The sequence below is a fragment of the Zea mays genome, chromosome 6 (genome assembly GCF_902167145.1).
Source record: "Zea mays cultivar B73 chromosome 6, Zm-B73-REFERENCE-NAM-5.0, whole genome shotgun sequence".
Lineage (NCBI taxonomy): Eukaryota > Viridiplantae > Streptophyta > Magnoliopsida > Poales > Poaceae > Zea > Zea mays.
Genome location: NC_050101.1, coordinates 122,374,145 through 122,398,374, shown reverse-complemented (window position 1 = coordinate 122,398,374; position 24,230 = coordinate 122,374,145). Strand labels below are relative to the sequence as shown.

The window sequence follows — 24,230 nt, the reverse complement described above, 5'->3', positions numbered from 1 at the left end:
ATGTGTTAATTAATAAGGTAGTATATAGTAGTTTGTTTGAGTACTCTAGTATTGATCTTAATCACTGAATTCCCACGAGCCACAGGCGCGCTGTGTTCATGACGCGGCTGCAGCCTGCAAGCAAGACCGTGTGGGTGTCCACAGCTCCGGCATCGGGGACGCCTCGTCACCGTATCGTTTCTTCCCTCAGCGTATCGCGGCCGTACGGGGGAACTCCCACCTTTGGCCGGACACGCAACGCAACGGCGTCCCCGCCGTTTCTGTTTTCTGCTCCCGTTCCCGGCCAGGTGGTGGACCACGACGATGGGCGGCGGGGCCAGCCGCGATCCGATCTGCAGGTTGAAAAGAGAAAGGAACTCCAGCCGCGATCACGAGACTTGGGGAGGGGCCGCTAGCGGGCGGCGGCTGGGTTTGGCAGCTTGCGTCCTGCCGGTGGCATGTGGTTTCGCTTCACTTGCGAGCACAGCACAGGTAGGAGGACTTTGGGGGTGGTCAGTACGGCCGGTGTGGTACGTAATGTGGTGAGCTCTACGGGTCACGGGTGTACGTACTACTCACTGTACTCACTGTATCCGCCGTTTGCGATGCATGGTCCACGACCACGACGAGAGCTGTGCTCTATACGCGCGCACCACATGAGTTCTGACCGTGCGTGGTGGTAAAATGTCGTGGTAGTGGACTAATCACAACTTAACCTCTCCTCCTCGCGGCTGCAAACGTACGGTATATGAGTGCTGCCGTGCGGCCTGCGGCGTTGTCATCCTGTCGCGGGACGGCCCAAGACCAACCGATGTCCACCTCGGGCGGGCACACATCTGTCAGAAAGAAAAAGAAATACTGTTGCAGCCGTACGTTTGCAGCCTCGAGCGCGTTCGGCTGCCCTGCACGGCCGTACGTTATTCAATGTGCCGAACGCGCTCGCGGGACGGCCCAAGACCAACCGATGTCCACCTCGGGCGGGCGTGTTCGGCAGGCTGCAAGCCGACACTGTTGCAGCTGTTTGGACTGCTGCAGCTGCAATCCATAGAGAGAAAAATACTGTAGAAGCCGTAGCCGCAGCCGGATTGCAGCCGCAGCAAGCCGCAGCGAACAAGCTGAAAGAATACACAGCCGATCGCCGCATACAGATCGCGTGGTGGATGCCCATGTGCCTGGCCGGGCCCGCGGTGGTGATGGGTCAGCGCTGTCCGCGTGACCCCACCCATCGCTTTCGCTTCCACACGTCCTGCGCCAGTCCACTGCCGGACATCTGTGGCGGTTCGGAGTTCGGCGGTTCTACAGCACCGCTGATGAAACGGCGCGTATCAGCGTCAGCGGCCGCCGTGTGCGTTGCTCGGCAACCATTGACGCGAAGCACAGTAACGCACGCCTATCTCGGATTTCAGACTTCTCGGTAGCCAACAAATAGAAAATGAGAATGACTCTCTAAAATACAAACGAGACATAGAAAACATGCCGGAACGTAGATATGTTTTTTATGCAAACGACTCTCCGAATGTTAATTTAGAGAATGGAATTAGAAAAAAAAAAGACTCTAGGAGATATTCTCAAAACAAATCAAGAGTGTTTCAAAAACTTATTGATTCCTTGTAGTTGATCAGATTTAACCGCATACACCGGTTCAAACCACAGGAGCACCATGGACACAACCAGCTGTTATGATTAGCATGTGACGAGTAACGGAGACGACTACTTTTGCAGAACACATGGGGCTCCATCTGATTATCTAGAACAAGCCACGTCGTCTAACTTTTCAGGCGAGAAAGTGTGTCATCATGTGCATTGTTGGCTTGTCGTGGACGCGTCTTATCTTAGATCATCGTATGTGTTGACATTATGTCATGTTGTGTTTATTTGTCTGCAAGGTAGATGCAAAACCATCCATTTTAAGAGCATTTCTCTACATCCGCCCATGCGTTTGATTTGTATGATTGTATCCCACCGGCCATGCTCGCGCAGTCGCGCAGGCCTAGCCCCCCGGGCGCAGGCGCGCAGCCAACCAATCGGGTGGATGATCATCAATGGCTGTTGTTGACGCTTTTTTGGAGCGTCAATTACTCAAGAAGAACCGGCGGCGGTGCTCTCTGGTCAGGTGCGGACGGTCCGCGGTCTGGGGCCGGACGGTCCGCAGGCGCGCAGCCAACCAATCGGGTGGATGATCATCAATGGCTGTATTCCTTGCTTGCTCCTTGGCCGCCAATTCAAAAGTAGGACGGGAAAAACGCTCACGAATACGCTGATTTCACCACGCGCGGGAGGTGGTTTGTCTGCGCGCGGGAGGTTTTAGCAGACCAGCTATTTCTTTTTAATTGCCTGCAACATCGCCACTAGAGGAGCTAGACAATGCTTTGCGATTTTATGAGCCGAATGCTTAGCATATTCTTTTACGAAGAGAAGCTAATGACAGAAAATCTGTCGATGTATGTATTAACAGAAAAAGGAAGTCGACCTACATATAAATTGAAACCATAGGCTTTTTTTAATGAACTCTCATGTAACCATATTAGTTTGTATTAATATAACTAGCCAGTTGATCGTGCTGCTTTGGTACGGTTTTTGTATCACATAAATAGTTTGTAACCGTGTTCGACTATATGGAGCAGCTCCGTGTGGTGTAGGTCGGCAGTGCCATACTTGACGACCTCGCGATCAACAATGTCGTCGTCGTCTCCAAGTCCTCGCTCATTCTCCGGCTGCGCTCGATCTCCTCTCTTCCCCAACCCCGGCCCCTTTACAGCGCTCCGATGTCGTCACTGACGCCGATCTGAGCTTGACCCGCTGGCACCGCTGACGTGACGCGAATCCACGAAGCACGTCTTCCACTACTATAGATCGCTTTCACACGAAAAGGTGGGATAGCAGACGCACAATGAATTGCCAATAATAACGTGTGTGAGCATCGTTCGCTATTTTAGCGAACCCTTTACAGTTCATTGCTGGCAGACACTTTGATCTCTACATTTAGCGTACAGGAGGCTATACGGTCTATTGTTGGAGACAACCTTAAGCCCGTCTATTGCTCTCGAGTTCCTCTAAAATTTAAAACAGTATAATGTAGAAGGAGCTAATACGTAAAAATAGGCCATTTTGATGTGGCATACTTGTGAGGCTTACCGAAAATTATGTTGAGGATCTTAATTGGTGATCTTTCTTTATTTAATACTCATAATTGACATTCAAACATCTGATTTGAAACTAAACTTTAGTTAAGGCTATCCCTAGCAGATCTCCCTTCTCATCCCCTATTTTAAACTTCACTCTGCAAACAGTGTCAAACAATGTTATCTATAGTTTCATGTCCCCTATTTTACACTACCCGTTAGAGGTAGTCTAAGAGAACCAAACACCTCCAAGGTACTAAAACAATGTAACAGTGGATTGTGCGTTGTTAGGGATGGCAATGGATACGAGTATGGGTAAATAACTATATGTACTTATCATTGGATAAGGGTATGGTGAAATTTTATATCCGCGGGTATGTGTATGAATATAATAAGGTATATGCGGGTAATTTTTTCGCGGGTGTGGATATCTAGTATCCATACCCATTACCCGATGGGTACCTGACATGTGGGTCATCCAATTTCAATACACAATCCTGAATTTCCATTTAACAATTTTCATCCACGGCATGTTGTTTGATGATGAAATTGTTGTTTGATGTCACTTGAATAAAATTTTGAATTATGATAAAATTGTTGTTTGGTGCTCAATGCTAAAATTGTAGTGAGCGGGCGAGTAAGGAGTATTCCTTGGTAGCGGATACCCGATAGGTACGAGTATGAGTACAGATCCATACCCACAAGCGTATATGGGTATATATATATATGGATTGAGTTTTGTCTCGCGGGTATGAATTCACGAACCATATATCGTCATCGACAAGATTGAACGCTACAAAGTGAGTCTGGTTGATGGGAGTTGTAACAGAACCATCAGTGACCAGTGGAGGCTGAGGTGTGCCACTACGGGTACCAGTAGCCTATTATTCGTGGTAACTCTACGGTTCAAGGGGAAAGGTGAGGGGAGGGGTCGACGACGACAACGCGAAGGAGCCGGTGACCACGGCGGCACAAGTGATGGGGAGACATGGTGTTACTATTTGTGTGACTGGTGAGGGTGAAATGATGGTCTAAATAACATTGGCTATTGGATTTGAGTAAGTAAGAGAGAGGAAGATTATCTAACGATCTGAACCGTTGGTCTTGAGAGTATCGCTCGATGGATTTAGAGAGGGTTATGGATGTAGGAGTGATTTGGTCATATGGATTTTATAAGAATTTGAGAGTGTTGTTTGATGGATTTAGGAAATGTTATGGGTGTAGGAGTGATTTGACAGGATGGGTTTTATTATAAAGTTAAAGCTGGTGGGTTATACAAGGAGTATAGTCGTATAGACTTGGTGAGACTCTGTCTCCTGCTTGCTTTTCTGTTTGAGTTCTGATGGGCCTCGGCCTCTTTTAATATTCAGAGACCTGGTTTGAAGCAAGATACTACTGATTTTGCCTGGTGGGCCGGACGGGCGGTGGACGGTCTCCATTTGCCAAGCTGCTTGTACAGTTGTACTCGCAGAACTTGCTTCATGACCATGAGCACAAGCTAGCAACATGCAACATTGCAGTTGCAGATATATAGTACATATTTTTTTTTGGAAAGGGCGGTTGCAGGTTGTAGCTACTGAGATAAAGGATTTTTTTATAATGACCGCTATTAGCAAAAACAGTTGACCGAACGAAGTGGTCGACGTCCCCTTCCGGTCGACAACATTTCTGAAGCATGCATGAATCTGCTTGTTAAATTATTGGGTGCGACCAAGTAGCTCGTGTGTACATGCGCGTTTACGGGTATATGTAAGGTGCATGCGTTTCTTTGTCCTTTTGACACAGTCCTTAGTTCTGCGCCGAAACTTTTACGCTATCATCACTGTCATGGTCTCTATAAGAAGTCATAAAAATAGATAAAGCTACTATACAATCAAGTTTTCCGTATAGTATAGTCACGCCGTATATAATTAAACTATCAGAAATTATAAAAAAGAACTCAAAAAACCCATAGATATGCAGTATTATTCACTCTATTTTTCTTTAATATATGTTTTGATTTACGATGAATTAGAATCTAAAAAAGACATGGTTATTTTACGAAGCATGATTGGATCCGGACCCCCATGCATTCACATTCACTTACGCGCCGATGTGGCATCATCCGATCATCGGTGGCGGCGGCGATCAGGTCTGGAGCTCGGAGTCGGACGCGGTCCTGGTCGTCCCAACTCCAACTCCATGCAGCGCTTACGTGAAAGGCGAAGCCGACAAGAAAGAGACGAGAGCTCGAATCACCGGGCTCCACCTCCATGACACGTGAGCAGCTGAACCGGTCCGGTCCCGCCCGGTCCCGGCCCCAGCAGCTTCGCCACCCACCCACCACGACACCACACCTCAGTCCTCCTCACACAAAAACGCCAAACATTTTAAAGCCCCCGCCTCCTTCCCCGCGGAACCAATTCATCCCCCCTCTTCTGTCCAGTCCATTCCCCCATTCTCTTCTCTTCACGATTCCGCGGGCGCGGAAGCCCGAAGCGGCGGAGAGATGTGGGTGTTCTACATGATATCGCTGCCGCTGACGGTGGGGATGGTGGCGGCGACGCTGCGCTACTTCGCGGGCCCCGCCGTGCCGGCCCACGTCCTCGCCGTCGTCGGCTACGCATGGCTCTCCTCCCTCTCCTTCGTTGTCCTCGTCCCTACTGACATCTGGACGGTGCGCCTCCCTCCCGCCGTGCTGCTAGAGTGCAGAGTGTGCTAATGCTGTGCCTGTGCGTCGCCGCGACCTCTCCGCCGCTCCGCTTAGTGCGCGCGCTATCACTATTCACTAATTAACAGAGATCATTTGCGCGTACAGCCGGGTTACCAGTAAACTGTGCTGGTTGCGTTGCGCGGTCGTGCGACTGCGGGAGATGGGAGCCGTTTTGGTTAGGACACTGGTAATGTAGCGTCAGAATCGGAGTTTGGATGAACCATATCCATTTCTGAACCTGTTGCTAGTTTACTAAGAAATGATTTAAACTGGATTAACTTATGAATAATGGTGGTTCGATAGCGTACCCAGTAGTCTGGTAGGTAATAGTCTCGATGCCAAGGTACTGAAGGTAGGAATTCGTGGAAACTGTCACAATCAAGAAAGTGATTGGGGTTAGATGGCGATCTGAAATCGTCAAATTGGCATTGGGCTGGTTCTATGACTCGTCAACGGAGTTTGTTGTTGAAATTTAAGCACACCATCAACATCGATAAAGCAAGTAGGTTTTTTATCGTCGCTGTTTGGAAATGGTCTTTAGTAATATAATAATAATAATTGCAGATGAAAAGACCATCAAGATCAAGGTGTTGTTACTTGTTACGCTATGAGCGCGATGTGCGCTGGGTCTGCGGCGTAGTCTGCTTTCATTCCGTTGGCCTGACCCGTTATGCCATTTTTCTGACTCGCAGGCAATTTCTGGCAACGGCAATCAGAAGAGTGACGTCGGGTTCTTTTGGAGCTGGTCGTATTGGAGCACGTTTATCCTAGCATGGTATGCCAGTGACCGACCACAAAGGCTCGTGTTCTGTTAATCGTCCTTCTGGTTGCAGATTTGCAGCGCTGCAAGATTTCGAACGGCATTAGTGATGTTCTCTGTGTTTCTAATAATGAGCTCAAAACATGACATGTCCTTTGCATAATGTTAATGCAGTGTGAAACTTCTGCATAAGCATTGAACTTTTAACTGACCAGTTGGTCAGCGTTCTTTTCTTGAGAAAAAATTGGTCAACGTCTACTGAATATTTTTTTCTCTCAACTAGATAAATTGGATCCTTTGAGATGGTCGCTTGTCCTGCATTCTACAAGTAGTACTATCTATGAACAATATGATCAAATCCTGACATCCAGATCGGCATTGCTGTTTTCATTATCAGGATACCATATTTATGATGAGCTCTCACTGACATAAGAGCAGTTCTTACTGGCCTTCCTAGTTGCTTTCTTCTTATGAATTGCTTACTTTTTTTCAGTTCTCTAGGTTCACAGTTATTAGGTCGTTTATTAACATGTGCATTTTTGCAGTACTGTCATTTGAAAATTCTATCAATCTATCTATCTGAACAGGTCTATAGTTCCCACTCTTCAGGGGTATGAAGATTCTGGAGAATTCACGTTCAGAGAAAGACTGAAAACTAGCATTCACAAGAACATGACCTATTATGCAACTGTTGGAGCTATCGGCCTTTTTGGAATCATTCTAATTATAATAATGCGCCATGATTGGTATGCTTCGATTGTCTAGTGATCTTGTATAATTCTTGATTGATCTAATATGTTTATGCAACTTGGGCACAAGTAATTGATATGTTTAGAATGCACTTAAGTTAACTTTTTCCTTAACATGGTAATTTTAATTTTATAAAAATTCATTCACTTCCTTGAATATTTCTTGACAATATTTTCTTGATTGTGTCGAGTCCATTTTAGAAACCATTTTTAGGGAGGGGTTTGTTTGAATTATTGCTTCACTGTCTTAACTTTACATAATGCTACTGTTGGCAGGGTCCGTGGTATCTTGGGCTTTTCCATGGCATGCTCAAATACCTTTGGCTTAGTGACAGGTGCCTTTCTGCTTGGGTTTGGATTGAGCGAAATTCCAAGGAATGTATGGCGAAGTGCTGATTGGACTCATCGCCTACAATTTTTGTCTCACAGAGTTTCGAAGATGGCTACAAAGCTTGATCATGCTCACCAAGAATATTGCAATGCAATATTTGTATGTACTTTTCTAGATTCGAAACAATCATATCATGACCACTGAATTTCTCTGAATGATTGTTCCTTTCTAATCTAAGGTTGTCCAAGCCACCTCGAATCAAATGTCCAAGCGTGACCCATTAAGACCTTGCATGGATATGATCAATAATACGCTGACTCAAATGGTATGGATTCTCAGGTGCCACATCAAGTTTCATTAAGAAATCGATATCAGTCTTAATAATTCATTACTTCACATATTTTCCCCCTCAGCTGCAAGATGATCCATTATTCAAGCCTTCTGGTGGGAAATTAGGGGAACACGATATGGACTATGATAGTGATAATAAAACAATGGCTACACTCCGACGTCAACTTAGAAAAGCTCACGAAGAGTATTATAGACGTAAAAGGTATGATACACTATGATATTACATGTTAGTAGCCTTTATTTATACCATGCATTTTTAGTTAGAGTAAGTTACATATTTACCTCCCTGAATTATCAATACTATCTAATTTAACCCTGAATCAGGAAACATTATACTGTTGACTAATGTATTTGTTATGACCGGCCGCCACTACAGGCGCCGGATAACAGCAGATGCAACGGATAGACATGCAAATTAGTTGGATAAGGATCTACACATGCAGATTAGTTGGATAAGGATTAGAAGATTAAGGGATAAGATTTGTTAGAGAGAAAAGAGGGATTTGATCTCATTAGATAAGTACTAGAAGGGAGTATAAATAATTGTAAGCACCACCCTATATGGAATTAAGCAGAAACAATTATAGTTTCCAGCTTCCCTCTGGGAGCTGGGAGAAACCCTAGCCGCCACTGTTCATCGCGCGCACTGTTCACCGCGCTACTGTTCACCGCGCTACTGTTCATCAGTGCGCTCTTCCGTTCAGCAGCCCATCTCCCTCTTTCCCTGCGCCCAGCATCCACGGCGCCCAAACACAGCCGTGGGCGTTTCCTCCCTCGCCCAGTCCCCTCACACTCATACAACCTAAGGCCAATCCGTGGTAGGGATCGTATTCCTATCAATCTGGTATCGGATATGTCCAGCGATCCGTCCGCGCCGCTGCCCTCCTCGCCATCAGCGCCGTCGCTTTCTCAGGCGTCGGCGTCGCTGCCATTAGCCGCGGTGCCGTCCACGGTGCCGTCCACCGGTTATGTGCCGCCAGGCACCTCATCTGTTCCCCTGACCCTAGATTCCCTCGCTGAAGTAGTCCGGGAAATTTCACGGAACATGGCTGTCATGCAGGGAAACATGATCGCGATGCAGGGGAACATCTCCTCCATCCATACCTACATCACCGGCACCCAGAACCCACCGCTGCCTGCCTCCACCACCATGCCACTGCCGCCCAGCCCATCTGCGCCGCCGCCCACCGCATCTCTCCCAACATCCGCCGCTGCCGCATCCTCCATGACCGGGGCTGCGCCTGGCGTACCGCTGCACTTAATGCAGTGGCCCCGATCACCGTCGCAAGTCCCGTCATATGTGCTGCAACCGCCGATCTACTCTACTCCGGCGACCATCACGTCGTCAGTGGTGCAGCCTGAAGCCCCCCACGCGCCGGCCTCTGGGGGGGTCTTCTACGGAGGCGTCGAGGGAGTCCTTTTCCATGAACCCACGACCCAGACAGCCTCCTCCGGGGTCGTCGAGCCCGCGGCTGGCCTGGGCTATAGCCCGGCGGCACAGACTCCCCCTCGCTACTACAAGATCGACTTCCCCACCTATGATGGCAGCGTTGACCCCCTAAATTGGTTGAACCAATGCGAGCAGTTCTTCCGGGGCCAGCGCACCCTGGTGACTGACCGCACTTGGCTCGCTTCGTATCACCTGAAGGGCGCTGCGCAGACTTGGTATTACGCCCTGGAGCAAGACGAGGGCATGCCAACGTGGGGACGCTTCAAGGAGGTCTGTACCCTTCGGTTTGGGCCGCCTGTTCGGGGCACCCGCCTGTCCGAACTTGCCCGCCTGCCCTTCACCTCGACGGTACAGGACTACGCCGACCGCTTCAACGCTATGCTCGGCCACACGCGCAAGCTCGATGCGCAGCAGAAGGCCGAACTCTTCGTCGGCGGCCTCCCCGACCACATCCGGGCTGATGTGGCCATCCGAGACCCCCAGGACCTTCAATCAGCGATGTACTTGGCGCGTGCTTTCGAGCAGCGTGCAGCGGCGCAGACCACTCCGCCTCCAGCGCGCGGGTTCCGGCAGTCTCGCCCGGGACTGCCAGCACCGCCGCGTCCGCTGACTGCTCCGCCAACCGCTGCAGCGCAACCAGCAGGTACAGCTGCCCCAGCGCGACCGTTCCGTCGGCTTACGCCGGCCGAGCAGCAGGAACGACGTCGTCAAGGGCTCTGTTTCAATTGTGATGAGCCCTATGTGCGTGGGCACGTGTGTCCCCGCCTCTTCTACTTGGAGAACGACGACTACATCGACGACGAGCCCCAAGAGGAGGGGGCTGACCTACAGATCGCGCTCGAGCAGGAGCCACCCTCGCGCGCCGCGGCCATCATTCCGACGGTCTCGCTGCACGCATTGGCAGGGGTGCGCACACCAAACGCCATGTTGCTGCCCGTCTCCATCAATGGCCACCGTCTTGTGGCCCTCGTCGACTCCGGCTCCACCACCAACTTCATGTCGGTGGGTCTGATGAGCCGCCTGCAGCTGCCATCCACGCCACACCCCACCATCAAAGTGCAGGTGGCCAACGGTGACAACATACCGTGCCAAGGTATGGCGCGGAGCGTCGACCTGCGGGTGGGCACCGAACAGTTTTCCATCGACTGTATCGGCCTCACCCTCGGCACCTTCGACGTCATTTTGGGCTTCGAGTTCCTGCGGCTGCTGGGGCCGATCCTCTGGGACTGCGACCGCCTGTCCATGTCCTTCACCAAGGGGGCCGCCACATCATTTGGTCCGGCCTGGGGGCGTCCGGCGCGGTTCCCCCACAGCCGGCTGCGTGCGTGGTGTCCAGCACGCCCACACAGCCGCTCCTCGACGATCTTCTTCGGCAATTTGAGCTGGTCTTCGCCGAGCCGCAAGGGCTGCCACCCGCCCGCCCCTACGACCACCGCATTCATCTTCTTCCGGGGGCGGCACCGGTGGCGGTTCGGCCCTACCGTTACCCCCAGCTCCAGAAGGATGAGTTAGAGCGTCAGTGCAGCGCCATGCTCGCCCAAGGGATCATTCGCCCCAGCACATCGCCATTCTCTGCCCCGGTCTTGCTGGTCCGCAAGCCCGACAACTCGTGGCGGTTCTGCATCGACTACAGGGCTCTGAATGCTAAGACATCGAAGGACAAGTTCCCTATTCCGGTGGTCGATGAGTTGCTCGATGAGCTGCATGGCGCCCACTTCTTCACCAAGCTCGACTTGCGCTCGGGCTACCACCAGGTGCGCATGCACCCCGCTGATGTCGAGAAGACGGCGTTCCGGACACACGAGGGACACTATGAGTTCTTGGTCATGCCGTTTGGCCTCTCCAACGCTCCGGCGACCTTTCAAGCCCTCATGAACGACGTCCTCCGCCCCTATTTGCGCAAGTATGTGCTTGTGTTCTTTGATGACATCCTCATCTACAGCAAGACATGGGCGGAACACCTCCAGCACATCAGCATCGTTCTCCACGCCCTGCGCGACCACCAGCTACATCTCAAACGCTCCAAGTGCTCCTTCGGGGCGCGCTCGGTGGCATACCTCGGGCACGTCATCTCCGCCGCGGGGGTGGCCATGGATGCGGCCAAGGTGGAGGCCGTCTCCTCATGGCCAGCACCGCACTCCGCTCGTGGCCTGCGGGGCTTCTTGGGCCTCGCCGGCTACTACAGAAAGTTCATCCGCGACTTCGGTGTCATCGCGGCACCTCTCACGCGCCTTCTGCGGCGCGATGCCTTCACCTGGGACGACGACACCCAGGCCGCCTTCCAGCAGCTGAAAACAGCCTTGACCACGGGTCCGGTCCTTCAGATGCCTGACTTCGAGAAGACCTTCGTCGTGGACTGCGACGCCTCCGGTACGGGCTTCGGCGCCGTCCTTCACCAAGGCGCGGGACCGGTGGCGTTCTTCAGTCGTCCCTTTGTGACGCGACACCTCAAGCTTGCCGCTTACGAGCGGGAGCTGATCGGCTTGGTTCAGGCGGTGCGCCATTGGCGGCCCTATCTTTGGGGTCGTCATTTCGCCGTCCGCACTGACCACTACAGCTTGAAGTACCTCCTCGACCAGCGACTGTCTACAGTGCCCCAGCACCAGTGGCTGAGCAAGCTCTTCGGCTTCGACTTTGAGGTTGAGTATCGTCCGGGCCGCCTCAATGTCGCCGCGGACGCACTGTCCCGCCGCGACGCCGAGCTACTCCAACCATCCGCAGGGGAGCTGGGGGCAGCAGCAGCCCTGACCCTCTCTGGGCCTTCGTTCGCCTTCCTCGACGACATCCGCCGCGCCACAGCGACATCCCCGGACAGTAGCCGCCTGTGCCAGCAGCTCCAGGATGGTACCTTGACCGCCCCATGGCGCCTGGAGGATGGCCTCCTTCTTCACGGCTCGCGCATCTATGTACCGAACCACGGCGACCTCCGACATCAGGCCATCCTCCTGGCCCACTCGGCGGGGCATGAGGGCATTCAGAAAACCCTCCATCGCCTCCGCGCCGAGTTCTACGTTCCTGGCGACCGCACCTTGGTGGCTGATTGGGTGCGGACGTGCACAACGTGCCAGCGGAACAAGACAGAGACCCTGCAGCCGGCGGGGCTGCTGCAGCCCCTCCAGGTGCCGTCCCAGGTGTGGGCTGACATCTCCATGGACTTCATCGAGGGGCTGCCTAAGGTGGGCGGCAAATCGGTCATCCTCACGGTGGTCGATCGCTTCTCCAAGTACGCCCACTTCATTCCGCTCGGCCACCCGTATACGGCGGCATCGGTTGCGCGGGCATTCTTCGATGGCATCGTCCGGTTACACGGGTTCCCCTCCTCCATCGTCAGCGATCGGGACCCTGTGTTTACCGGACACGTCTGGCGCGACCTCTTCAAGTGCGCCGGCGTCTCCCTCCGCATGAGCACGGCGTTCCATCCACAGACGGATGGCCAGTCCGAGGTTGTCAACAAGGTGATTGCCATGTACCTTCGTTGTGTGACAGGTGATCGGCCTCGGGCCTGGGTGGACTGGCTCTCTTGGGCGGAGTACTGCTACAACACCTCGTTCCACACCGCCCTCCGTGCCACGCCATTTGAGGTGGTGTACGGACGCCCCCCACCGCCGATCCTGCCATACCAGACCGGGTCCGCACGGACGGCAGCGGCGGAGGAGTTGCTGCGCGACCGGGACAACATCCTTGCGGAGGTCCGACAGCGCCTCGTTCAGGCGCAACAGCTGTCCAAGCGGTACTACGACGCTGGTCATCGCGACATGGAGCTGGCTGTCGGGGATTGGGTGTGGCTGCGCCTTCTACATCGGCCCGTGCAGTCCCTAGAGCCACGCGCAAAAGGGAAGCTCGGCCCTCGCTACGCCGGACCGTTCCGAGTCCTGGAGCGCATCGGCAAGGTGGCATACCGGCTGGAGCTACCAGAGGGAGCCCGCCTGCACGACGTATTTCATGTGGGCCTCCTCAAGCGCCACAAGGGTGAACCGCCGGAGCAGCGTGCGGGATTACCCCCTGTCCAGAATGGCAGACTACTACCGGCGCCGCTGAAGGTGCTGCGTGCTCAACAGCGGCGCGGAACGTGGCACATTTTGGTGCAATGGCAGGGCCTATCTCCGGAGGAAGCTACATGGGAGCCGCTCGACGACTTTCGGGGCCTCTACCCCGACTTCCAGCTCGAGGACGAGCTGTTTGCGCATGCGGGGAGAGATGTTATGACCGGCCGCCACTACAGGCGCCGGATAACAGCAGATGCAACGGATAGACATGCAAATTAGTTGGATAAGGATCTACACATGCAGATTAGTTGGATAAGGATTAGAAGATTAAGGGATAAGATTTGTTAGAGAGAAAAGAGGGATTTGATCTCATTAGATAAGTACTAGAAGGGAGTATAAATAATTGTAAGCACCACCCTATATGGAATTAAGCAGAAACAATTATAGTTTCCAGCTTCCCTCTGGGAGCTGGGAGAAACCCTAGCCGCCACTGTTCATCGCGCGCACTGTTCACCGCGCTACTGTTCACCGCGCTACTGTTCATCAGTGCGCTCTTCCGTTCAGCAGCCCATCTCCCTCTTTCCCTGCGCCCAGCATCCACGGCGCCCAAACACAGCCGTGGGCGTTTCCTCCCTCGCCCAGTCCCCTCACACTCATACAACCTAAGGCCAATCCGTGGTAGGGATCGTATTCCTATCAGTATTACTATAACAGGAGAAATTATGACCCTGAATCCTGATGTTGGGTTTCAAGGTGATTCTGCCTTAGTAAACCGTGTCAGCCCGTATTATCACTTGGACGTCCACCATAACATTTCTACTAACCTCTTGCAACTGAGCATAAAACTGCTCTTAGAGCTTGAACCCGTCACTGGCTCCTGCTCTCCCTGGAGTCTGGACCAACAGATTTGCTGGTAATTTTTCAGCTGTAAAATAGAACAGGGGATAAAATTGTCCAATGATTGTGCAGCTGGTGGCCACATTTTTTTGTTATTGGTGCGATAATTGGGAAATAGTATATTTCCCTTAAACATGCTTATTTTAAAAAATGACAATGGAGAAAGTATTTTGAAATCACTATCAAGATTGGATCTACTCTGGCTTTGATAGTTCAAGGATAACATAAAAAGGTTATAATTCATGGGGGAAACTACACATGTGAAACTTGGGTGGGTAATATACATGCTTTATTTTTAGTAAATTCTCACATATCTACACTACTGTAGTTTGAAACAAAAACTCGTGTATCCGGTGGAATCCAAAGATTTTTTTAAAGCAAGAGTCCAAACAATTTTAACTCTAGTTATCTGCTCAAGTCTGCTGTTTAATTCTGTGTTATACTTTTGCAGCGATTATATGACTTGTGTTGTGGAAGCCCTTGAACTAGAAGATACTATTAGAAACTATGAGCAACGTGATGCTAGCGGATGGTGAGTATTGTTTATGTTTGCATAGAAATGGCTATGCTCGTTCATGATATCTATTTTCGTGGTGAAAAGTAACCATATGTTCAGGGGTGGACCTACATATATGGGAGTGAGGACACAGGCTCTCTCATTTTTTGTTACAAGTAGATTTTCACCATTAAGTACCATGCTCAGCCTAACTTAGATGCTCTCGCTCTGCTATTTTGGTGCTCGATGTTGCAAGTGTTCCCTCACTCCTATTTTATCCTGGGCTCGTCCCTGCATATGATACCAGAGACATTTTAGGTTTAGCACAGGTATTTTCAGGTTTTGACTCTCAGTAAACTTCAATGGGAAACTTTAGAAGTACTTTGATGTTTCTTTTGCTCTATCTAATTGGGGGGGGGGGGGGGGGGGGTTATTTGTCATTTTTGTTGTTAGAAGAAATAATGATTTTAGGTTTAATTTAATCGACAGATAATTGATGAATACAAAGTATAAACTAGCATTAGTAGCATAACCAATTTTTATGTTTCTTAAACATTCTTTCGAAAAAAGATAAAGGGCATGTCTGCTGTTGTGGTGAGAGCATATGTGCATTATGTTTTGTCCGAACTGTCTCAGTCACCAAGTCTTGCAAGCTGGTTAACAACTTATTATCGTCAGAAGAAATATTCTGAGAGGTCTGTTTCAAGCATCTCATGGATATTTCATTATTAACTTTTACAGGAAATATCTGTCAAGTTTCAGGGAAAGTCGATCAGGCACACTGGGTTCTTTTCTTGACTCTATAGGTAATTTTCTCCAATAAAAACTTATGTGTCTATCAATATAACGTAACAGCTGAAGGTGTCTTGCAAGAATCTACAAGTTGTACTGATAGTCAATAATTTCAGATTAGTTCATGACTCCTAATTTTACAGTAAACCTTATGCTGAAGATACGTTATACACAACACTCATGTATCATATCCAATGCATATAGGGTTCTGAGCAAACCACCCTGAATTTTCAATAATTCATGGTACTGATTCAAAGGCACATTGACATTTTCAGAGTTCATTTGGCGCTGTTTACTGAGAAAGCAATTTATGAGAGTACTTGCTGTTATCCTTGGATGTGTCTCGGCTTCCATACTGTTGGCTGAGGCCACTTTGCTGCCAAGTGATGTTGATCTGTCACTTTTCTCCAATCTTATAAATGCAGGAAAGCAAGAAGTTTTAGTCCAGGTAAGAAATTTGCCACTCAGTTGCTGCAGCTTTCCTTGTTATCATTGGCTTTTAGTTTGGAGTAAAATATACACATGGAACTCACTTTCACCCACACACGTTTCTATAAACATAACTTTTGCATGAGATTTTGTTAATCCTTTGTTTCTCAATTTTATTCGTCAATCGTGATATACACAACTGTTGTGCTTTCACATGTGAAAAAAAATCCTGGTGGGTCATCAAAATCTGTTTTTTTTGGTAGAGGATCAAACATTGTGGTTCCTTGCCATTCTTTTTATTTTATAAATACTGTTGTTCTTTCTGCTTGGTATAATTTCATTAAAGAATTTTTTCCAAAACAATAAGTTTAACCTTATTCCTTTTGCTGATTAGACTTGCCTATTAACAGGTTGCTGCGTTTGTTCCCTTGATGTATATGTGCATCTGCACATACTATTCACTGATTAGGATAGGGATGATGCTGTTATATTCGTTGACCCCAGGACAAACTAGTTCAGTCAGCTTGCTTATGATCTGCTCGTAAGCGATCCAGAATTCCATCTTTTGATACTTTGAATGGCATTAATCGTTAAAGGCACCTTCCTGCATTCTAATCCAATTTTTACATCAAACGTTTCACTGCAGAATGGTTGCAAGATATGCACCACCTATTTCTTACAACTTCCTGAATCTCATTCACCTTGGTGGTAATGCTAAAACTACTTTTGAAAAGGTATTCTTTGCATGTTCCTTGCTTGTACTTTTTTCACTACATTATTGGCAATGAATAAAATCAATATGTGATATTTGAGTAGTCATTCTTGATCTCAAACTTTCATAATCGATGTTGGGTTGCTCAGGGGGAAAATGATGATTTTTTTTTGATATTTAGGAAAAAAATACCATGATCTTTGTGCACACCAGGAAAGAGAAGTAGGAAAACACTAATTGATTGCAAGTTTACAGTTTTCATGCCAAATACAGGCCCCTATTAAAATTTATGCTCTTTCATATAATCAGTGCTCTAAAATAATTAAGTTCATCTCCTTAATTGTGTATAAGGAAATACTTAAAATACAGCCCTTACTCCAAGTCAGTAGGTCAACCGTAAAGATACCAACAGAAGATAGAAGTTCTCTAAAAAGAATGTTTAGAGGACACGTTTTTTCATTGCAAGTGCAGAATGTTATTTTCTTTCATTTTTAATCTTAACAATTACAAGATATGTCCCAGTTGTTGACTGCTTGACTGATCACCTCTTATACTAATATGTAGAGAATGGGAAACATTGATGACGTCGTGCCTTTCTTCGGGAGAACCTTCAACAAAATCTACCCACTCATTATGGTTGTTTATACCCTATTGGTCGCTGTAAATTTTTTCGAGCATCTGATAGACTTTTTTGGGAGCTTGAAAAGGTTCAAGTGCTGGACTGACCAAGAAGGAGATATGGATGGGTTGGATCCGTCTGGAGTATTCATTCTTCAGAAAGGTAAGAATTTCGTTACGAGCAGTACCTTGTGTCTGAATCTCCGTCGCAGCATTTCCTATCAACTTATCATGCTTACACAGACCATTCCAAACCCTGCTTGGTTTTGAGAGAAAAAAATAATCAAACCCTGCTAGTGGTTTCGGTAACGTGAAGCTTGTTGCTGGTGGTTTTATTAGAAACCCTGCTTAGCTTGGTTATAGAAGTCATTTTGCTCCAGCGCCGGCTTGCTCTATCTGTGTATCGTCTGTCTGATGTTATTTGCTTTCTTCTGCAGAGAGAAGCTCCATGGAACAAGGACGCAAAGTCAGTGAGCATGCAGCTCCACTAGCAAGAAACTTCAGCTGTTTAGGCGAAGACGTCGAATCTGGAAACATACCACAGGTGCGAATTAGTCTGGCTGCGTCATAGTCCTTCTTCTAGTCCATTTGGAGGTTCCACTCTCAGCTAATCTTTAACTTGTTTTTTGCACAGGGTGACGGTACAGTGGAGACGGAGCCGGAACGAACCGCCGCCCAGCCGAAACACGGTGGCGATGTCGCTCAGAGTCAGAGATATTCTCCGGCGAGGGAACAGTGCAGCAGTCCGAAACCAGTGGAGGTTCAGAAGGGGATCTCATCGACCTCCAAATCCAATGAGCCGCCTTGTGTGAGTGCGGCGGCAGATTCACCAGCTGAGACGGCCTCAAGGTGGGCCTCAATGAAGACGGGTTTCCAGAACCTCAGAGCGACCATGGGCGGCTCCAGGAAGTTCCTCCTATTGGGCCTGTCTCCTAGGGCCGGGACGAACGAATCCGCTACGGAATCACTCGACGAGATCTTCCGGAAACTTAAGCGGCATTCGAGCAACGCGGATGCGAATCGACTAGACGACGACGACGGATTACCTTTTTGACCAACGGTAGGGGCAGGGGCAGCAACACAGACGAGCGCAACACTGTTGAGACCGGCAAGGTCTCGTCCTTTCGCTTGGCGTATCTCTCACGACTCAAGTCTCAAGGTAGCAAACAAGAAAGCTAAAGGCTGGGAAGGAGTAGAGGGTACACTGGATGGCAGGGACTAGACCAAGGTACAGAACATAAAGTTTTCTGTATGTTCGAGGGTAGGCTAGACGTGCCACAAATAGGACAAAACCCTAAAAATGTACAGTACGTGCAAGCCCTAGTATCATCGGTGGGCTGCCAGATGTGTTTGTGGTCATCTGTCACGCTATTATCTGATTGCTTACTTCTGAACAGATAACTCCCAAAAAAAAAACCATCCGCAACGGAGAATGCATAATAATAATAACCCCTCTAAAGAAAAGATTGATGCATAATGAAGGACTGCCAAAGCAGTGTCTTAGTTGTACGCCACTCCTTTATCCGAGAATATTGGTTACACCTGCCATGGAAGACCAAGTGCCTAGAAAAGCAAAAGTTGTGCAGCTGCTGATGCAGCAATCATGTTGTCACTTGCGATTGGAAGATGTTCGTCGCTACTTGCCAAAACAGGCAAACGACTCGCTGCCAGTAGTTAATAACGGACCTGGCATGATCGCTGGTGGTGGTGGAGGCGGCGGCTGTGGTGGTAGAAGGATGTGTGTTGCATATGCATATGCTCTGACAATCCCTGGCTATGTTCGGCGCCCAAATTCGGCCTGGCCCAAGTGGCCAAGTCCGCTCTGGTGCCGACCGTTTAACGGGCATGTTCGTGCAGCTCTTTGCGCCCAAGCATTGTAATTCGAAGGAGCGAACAGCCAAGTGCGGGTGCCAAGCTTTCACGGCAGGAGTCCGAGTCACAGACTCGCAGTCGCAGGGCATTGTGAAAAGAAGCCGAAAGATTGCTACTAGTAAGTACTCCGTAGTAACTAACAGCGTGAACACCGGAACAGAACAGAACCGAGCACCACGACGCGCTCGCCCACCGCATGGTCGCCCCCTCCGGCCTGATCGAGCATCACACCACCGGCGCCCGCCTGTGCGGCGCGGCGGCGTTCTGCCTCTCCGCGGCCACCGCGCACCCGTCTTTCTTGTGCCAGCCACCGTGGTGGAGCTGCTGCTGAAGCCTCGCCCAGAAGCTGCCCCTCTTGGCCTTCCTCTCCTCCTGCTCCGCTCGGCGGCCCGCGGGCAGCGCCGCCGCCGCCGACGCCGCCTCCCTCCCCTCCTGCCGCAGCAGCAGCGCGAGGCTTCCGCGGCGGGGCCGCGGCGCCTGGGCCGACGACCGCGCTACGGCGTCCTCCCACGACGAGCACGGGGACGATGACGATGACGAGGACGACGCGGACGCGGCGGCGGCGGCCGAGAGGCGCGACAGGCGGTCTCGTAGGCAGAAAGGGCACACCCCGGCCGCGTGCCGGTGCTTCGGGTGCCTCCTGCACCGCGCGGGGTCCGCCTCCTTCGACTTGCCGGCGCCGGCCGCCATGGTTGGCGATCGGACACGCGTGCACGAGCAAGGTCCAAGGAATGGCGCGGGGTGGGGGGACGTGGGGTTGCGGCGCGTGCGGGAGCTGGTGCGGCGTGTTCGTGCGGGTGCGTGGTCCTATATACTGTATGGCGCGGGACCTGGAGAAGTTGCGCGGACGCAGAAACAGTGGACAGTGAGCTGGCCAGTTGGGCTGGGCGTCGGGGAAACGTAGCAGTTGTGGGGCGTGGGGTGGTGGAGACTGGAGTGCGTGCGTCCATGTCCATGTCGCGGTTGGAGCCTTCTTGTTCTTGGGACTGTGGCTCGGCTGGATGCTGGATGGGTCCGTCTGGTCGGCCGGCGGGCGGCGGAAAGCGCACGCGCACACAACCCCACGTCCTAGCACGGCCTACACGCCTAAAGTCAGATCAGATGTTGCCGTGGTTGAACTGCACCATCGAAAAAAATCAGGTAATAATACACTGATGATTGATTGGTTCATAAGCAGACACTGACACGTATGCGTACTTACATAGCTTCCGTGCTCCTTGACACACCAGATTCACAATAGCAGAAGGTATATATACATTTTTAAGATCGTTAGAGTTGAGCCATCACAGTGCATCGTTGTAAGAATAATTCGCTATAAAGGTGACAGTTAAGTAGCGTAGATTGTAAACGAACGATCGATGGCAAAAGATTGTCAAGTGTCAACACAATATTTATTGTGGAGCGAAGAAAAAAAAACACAAGCTTACGACCAGCGATAGGCGCCCACGCCCGGCCCGCACCGTACGTGCACGCCACGCCGGACGCCGCCGAGTGTGGCTTCGCGGCCCGCAGATCACCACCACCCCGGCCGGCGGCAGACAAAGCGCCGGCCGCCGCGCGTACGGTGTCCCCTTCATCCGCGACGCGAATGGCGACTACCCAGGCGCACACAAGGGCGGAAGGAAGGGCCTACTGCTAGCTCCGACTATAGTACAATACACGTGGGCGCGCGTCTCCTGATCTCCTCCTTCATCAGTTGAATGATTCCCGTCGGTACGACGCGGCACGTACTGACGTCTCACGGTACGTACGCGCGCCTGCTTTTCTACACGGCGGCCGGCGTTGACAGCTGAACAGCGCGGGGCCCCCAACCTTGCTCGGCCCGCCTGTTTGGAATTGGAACCGGCAAGCCTGGCGCGGGGCTGCTTTATCGCTTTCGTGTCCGGTGCGCGGGGCTCGGCCTACGCTGGAGCTTGGGCGCTTTTGCTCTCGGCCGCGGGCCGCGAACGAGACCCATAGGCGATAGCGTTGGCCTGGCAGGCATGCATGGGGGCAGGTGCTTCAAAAGGCGGGCAAGGGCACAAGGCACGCACACAGCTGAGCTGAGCTGACTAGGCTGGTCGAGCTGTGCAGTGCCGTGCCGCGCAAAGAGCGTACAATGCACGCAGGTAAGCGCTGGCGCGCAGCGGCACACGCATTTGCACGACGGATTCGAGCACGAGCCGTTGTTGTCTGCGCGCGTCTGTGTCTATAGCTTCCTTCCTATCAACTTTATTGATTGTGACTTAGACCCTGTTTGATTAGATAGGACTCGCTGTTATTCATATCTTAAAGTAGTGATATTTTAAATGCTAAACGATAGAGAGTCGGTCCTCTGCTTTTTGATCATTATTATCCAGACTAAACGGCAATGTAAATGTGATCAGTAGATGATTAAACTAAAACCCAGAGTTTAAATGGTGTATAACATAGACGAAACGATCATTTAGGTGAACAGTGTCTACAGGACAAGTTGAAATACAGTCAAAAAAATCCCATAAAGATAATTTTTTTTAAAAGGGAAAGACAAAAGATTTGCCATTCCAATATATTAGAAATAAAAAACTTTACAAACTGACACAAACCCAAAACAACTTAACAATCCTGTTCTAGTTAAAATACTGACACTAAAACAACAACCCAACCCCCCTGACCAGGCACCCCGCCGCTACAAGCAAGCTAGTCCTCCATCAACGAGCTCTTTCACCACATGCACCACTTGCTCTGTCGTTCTCTGTTGTCCCTTAAAGATTCTGTTGTTTTTTTCCAACCATAGGCTCCACCAGAAATAAATTAGAAGGCCATCAAAACTTTTTTTCTTGATTGCTTGCTACAGAGCATCCTCAGTCTAACCCACCACGAGTACAGTGTTCCCGTCTTTGAAGTACCGTCCAGGAACCGCAGATCAGACCAAGACAAGATCATGCTCCACACTTCCTCGGTGAAGGGGCAATCCTTACAAAGGTGTGTCGCTGTCTCAGGAGACAAATTATAAAGAGAACAATTTTGATTGCTAGGTCATCCCTGTTTTTGCAGATTGTCTGAAGTTAAGATTTTGTTGTGTAACAATGTCCAAGCAAAGAAACGGCATTTTGGTTCAGTTTTTGCTTTCCAAATGGGATTGATTTTAATTTTACAGAAGTTCGTTGTGAACTGAATTTTGTAGGCACTGCTTGAACTATATTCCCCATCTGCCGACCATCTCCAAAAAATGGTCTCTTCGAGATCATTGAGGCCTTGTGTACTGCTGATTGAATGCCAAAGTGAGACGAATTCTCTCGCTTCCTCCTCCCGAGTGAAAGGCGCGCAGAACTGTATCCAGTAATTGTTGCGAAGAGCCTTGAACACCGTGATGTTCTTTCTTCTTGCTTTCTTGTATAGGTTTGGTGCCATATTCTTTGGTGATTGTCCTTCAATCCAACTGGATCCCCAAAAGTCTGCCATCTTCCTGTTACCAATGGTCACAATTGTTGATGCGTTGAAGAGATCCACATCCGCCTTGTCACATGGTAATTGCATGCCAACCCATGCTTTTTCTTTAATCTTCCACCGTAGCCACAACCATCTTAGTCTTAGCGCTCTTGCAAAACGCTCCAGGTCTAGTATTCCCAGACCCCCCCTATTCTTTGGCAGACAAGTTGTGAGCCGGTTAATCAAGCAATGACCCCTGTTGCAAAATTCTGGACTATTCCCTTTCCAAAGAAAGCTTCTTCTTAACTTGTCAATTCTTTTAAGTAGCCACTTCTGCGCCGGAAAGACCGTCAGATGGTAAATAGGCTGAGCAGACAACACCACTTTAACCAAGGTCTCCCTACCTACCTTTGAGAGTAATCTGCCTTTCCATCCTGCTAGCCTTTTATTAATTTTTTCAATTAGAGGTTGTGAAAGTCGCCTAGAAGGGGGTGACTAGGCGGAATCTGAAATTTATAAACTTTAAGCACAACTACAAGCTGGGGTTAGCGTTAGAAATATAATCGAGTCCGAAAGAAAGGGCAAAACAAATCAACCAATGAAATAGAGCGGATGACACGGTGATTTGTTTTACTGAGGTTCGGTTCTTGCAAACCTACGCCCGTTGAGGTGGTCACAATGATCGGGTCTCTTTCAACCCTTTCCCTCTCTCAAATGGTCACTTAGACCGAGTGAGCTTTCTCCTTATCTCACGGGTCACTTAGACCCCGCAAGGACCACCACACACTTGGTGTCTCTTGCCTTGGTTACAAAACACTTGAGAACAAGAAATGAGGAAGGAAGAAAGCAATCCAAGCGCAAGAACTCAAAAGAACACAAATATCACTCTCTCACTAGTCACTATTTGATTGGAATGATCTTTGGACTTGGGAGAGAATTTGATCTCTTTGTTTGTGTCTTTGAGTGAAGTGTAGAGCTCTTGTATTGAATGCAATAACTGAAAACTTGGATGCCTTGAAGTGTTGGTGGTTGGGGGTATTTATAGTCCCAACCACCAAAGTGGTCGTTGGGAGGGGCTGTTGTCGAATGGCGCACCGGATAGTCCGGTGCGCCACCGGACACTGTCCGGTACGCCAGCCACATCACCCAACCGTTAGGGTTCGACCGTTGGAGCTCTGACAAGTGGGGCCACCGGACAGGTCCCGTTCACTATCCCGTGTGCCTTCTGGCGCTGCTCTAACTTCTATGCGCGGAGGCGCGCACTGTTTACTTTTACTGTTCCTTTGCAGACGACCGTTGGCGCGAAGTAGTCGTTGCTCCGCTGGCACACCGGACAGTCCGGTGTTACACTGGACAGTCCGGTGAATTATAGCGGAGCGGCTTCCGCAAATTCCCGAAGCTGGCAAGTTTGAGTTGATCCTCCCTGGTGCACCGGACACTGTCCGGTTGCACACCGGACAGTCCGGTGCGCCAGACCAGGGCTGCCTTCGGTTTAACTTTGCTCCTTTGTTTTGAACCCTTTCTTTTATCTTTGTATTGGTTTGTTGTGAACCTTTGGCACCTGTAGAACATATATTCTAGTGCAAACTAGTTAGTCCAATAAT

The 24,230-nt window shown here is 50.0% G+C and overlaps 2 protein-coding genes and 1 long non-coding RNA gene across 5 annotated transcripts; 1 reads left to right on the top strand and 2 right to left on the bottom strand.

Moving 5' to 3' along the window:
• Positions 1-5,446: 5,446 nt before the first annotated feature.
• On the top strand, positions 5,447-18,760 carry LOC109940195 (LMBR1 domain-containing protein 2 homolog). Of its 3 annotated transcripts, none has more exons than XM_020539451.3 (14): positions 5,447-5,757; positions 6,486-6,568; positions 7,141-7,299; positions 7,579-7,792; positions 7,872-7,958; positions 8,047-8,186; positions 14,769-14,849; positions 15,555-15,619; positions 15,881-16,053; positions 16,445-16,575; positions 16,681-16,768; positions 17,311-17,527; positions 17,802-17,908; positions 17,999-18,760. In XM_020539451.3, exons 1-14 carry the CDS (start codon positions 5,590-5,592, stop codon positions 18,416-18,418), a joined length of 2,133 nt encoding a protein of 710 aa, XP_020395040.1. In that variant the 5' UTR covers positions 5,447-5,589; the 3' UTR covers positions 18,419-18,760. The 3 variants fall into 3 exon arrangements, with proteins under 3 accessions (XP_020395040.1, XP_020395042.1, XP_020395041.1); XM_020539453.2 differs by having other exon boundaries at positions 5,559-5,757; positions 7,149-7,299; XM_020539452.1 differs by lacking the exon at positions 5,447-5,757 and having other exon boundaries at positions 6,482-6,568; positions 7,163-7,299.
• LOC118472240 (uncharacterized) lies at positions 6,534-18,520 on the bottom strand. The gene is made up of 3 exons (XR_004850282.1): positions 17,904-18,520; positions 17,553-17,795; positions 6,534-6,636 (listed from the first exon to the last, which is right to left on the bottom strand). It is a non-coding gene; the product is annotated as an uncharacterized lncRNA (long non-coding RNA).
• Positions 18,761-19,251: 491 nt separating the features above from the next.
• LOC109940196 (uncharacterized) lies at positions 19,252-20,276 on the bottom strand. The gene has a single exon (XM_020539454.3). It carries the CDS (start codon positions 19,924-19,926, stop codon positions 19,462-19,464), a length of 465 nt encoding a protein of 154 aa, XP_020395043.1. The 5' UTR covers positions 19,927-20,276; the 3' UTR covers positions 19,252-19,461.
• Positions 20,277-24,230: the final 3,954 nt, after the last annotated feature.

Coding starts and splice junctions, on each gene's coding strand:
- LOC109940195 (XM_020539451.3), top strand. CDS start 5,590: ATGTGGGTGTTCTACATGATATCGCTGCCGCTGACGGTGGGGATGGTG. Junction 14,850..15,554: donor CAACGTGATGCTAGCGGATG/GTGAGTATTGTT, acceptor TAACTTTTACAG/GAAATATCTGTCAAGTTTCA. Junction 17,909..17,998: donor AATCTGGAAACATACCACAG/GTGCGAATTAGT, acceptor TTTTTTGCACAG/GGTGACGGTACAGTGGAGAC.
- LOC109940196 (XM_020539454.3), bottom strand. CDS start 19,926: ATGGCGGCCGGCGCCGGCAAGTCGAAGGAGGCGGACCCCGCGCGGTGC.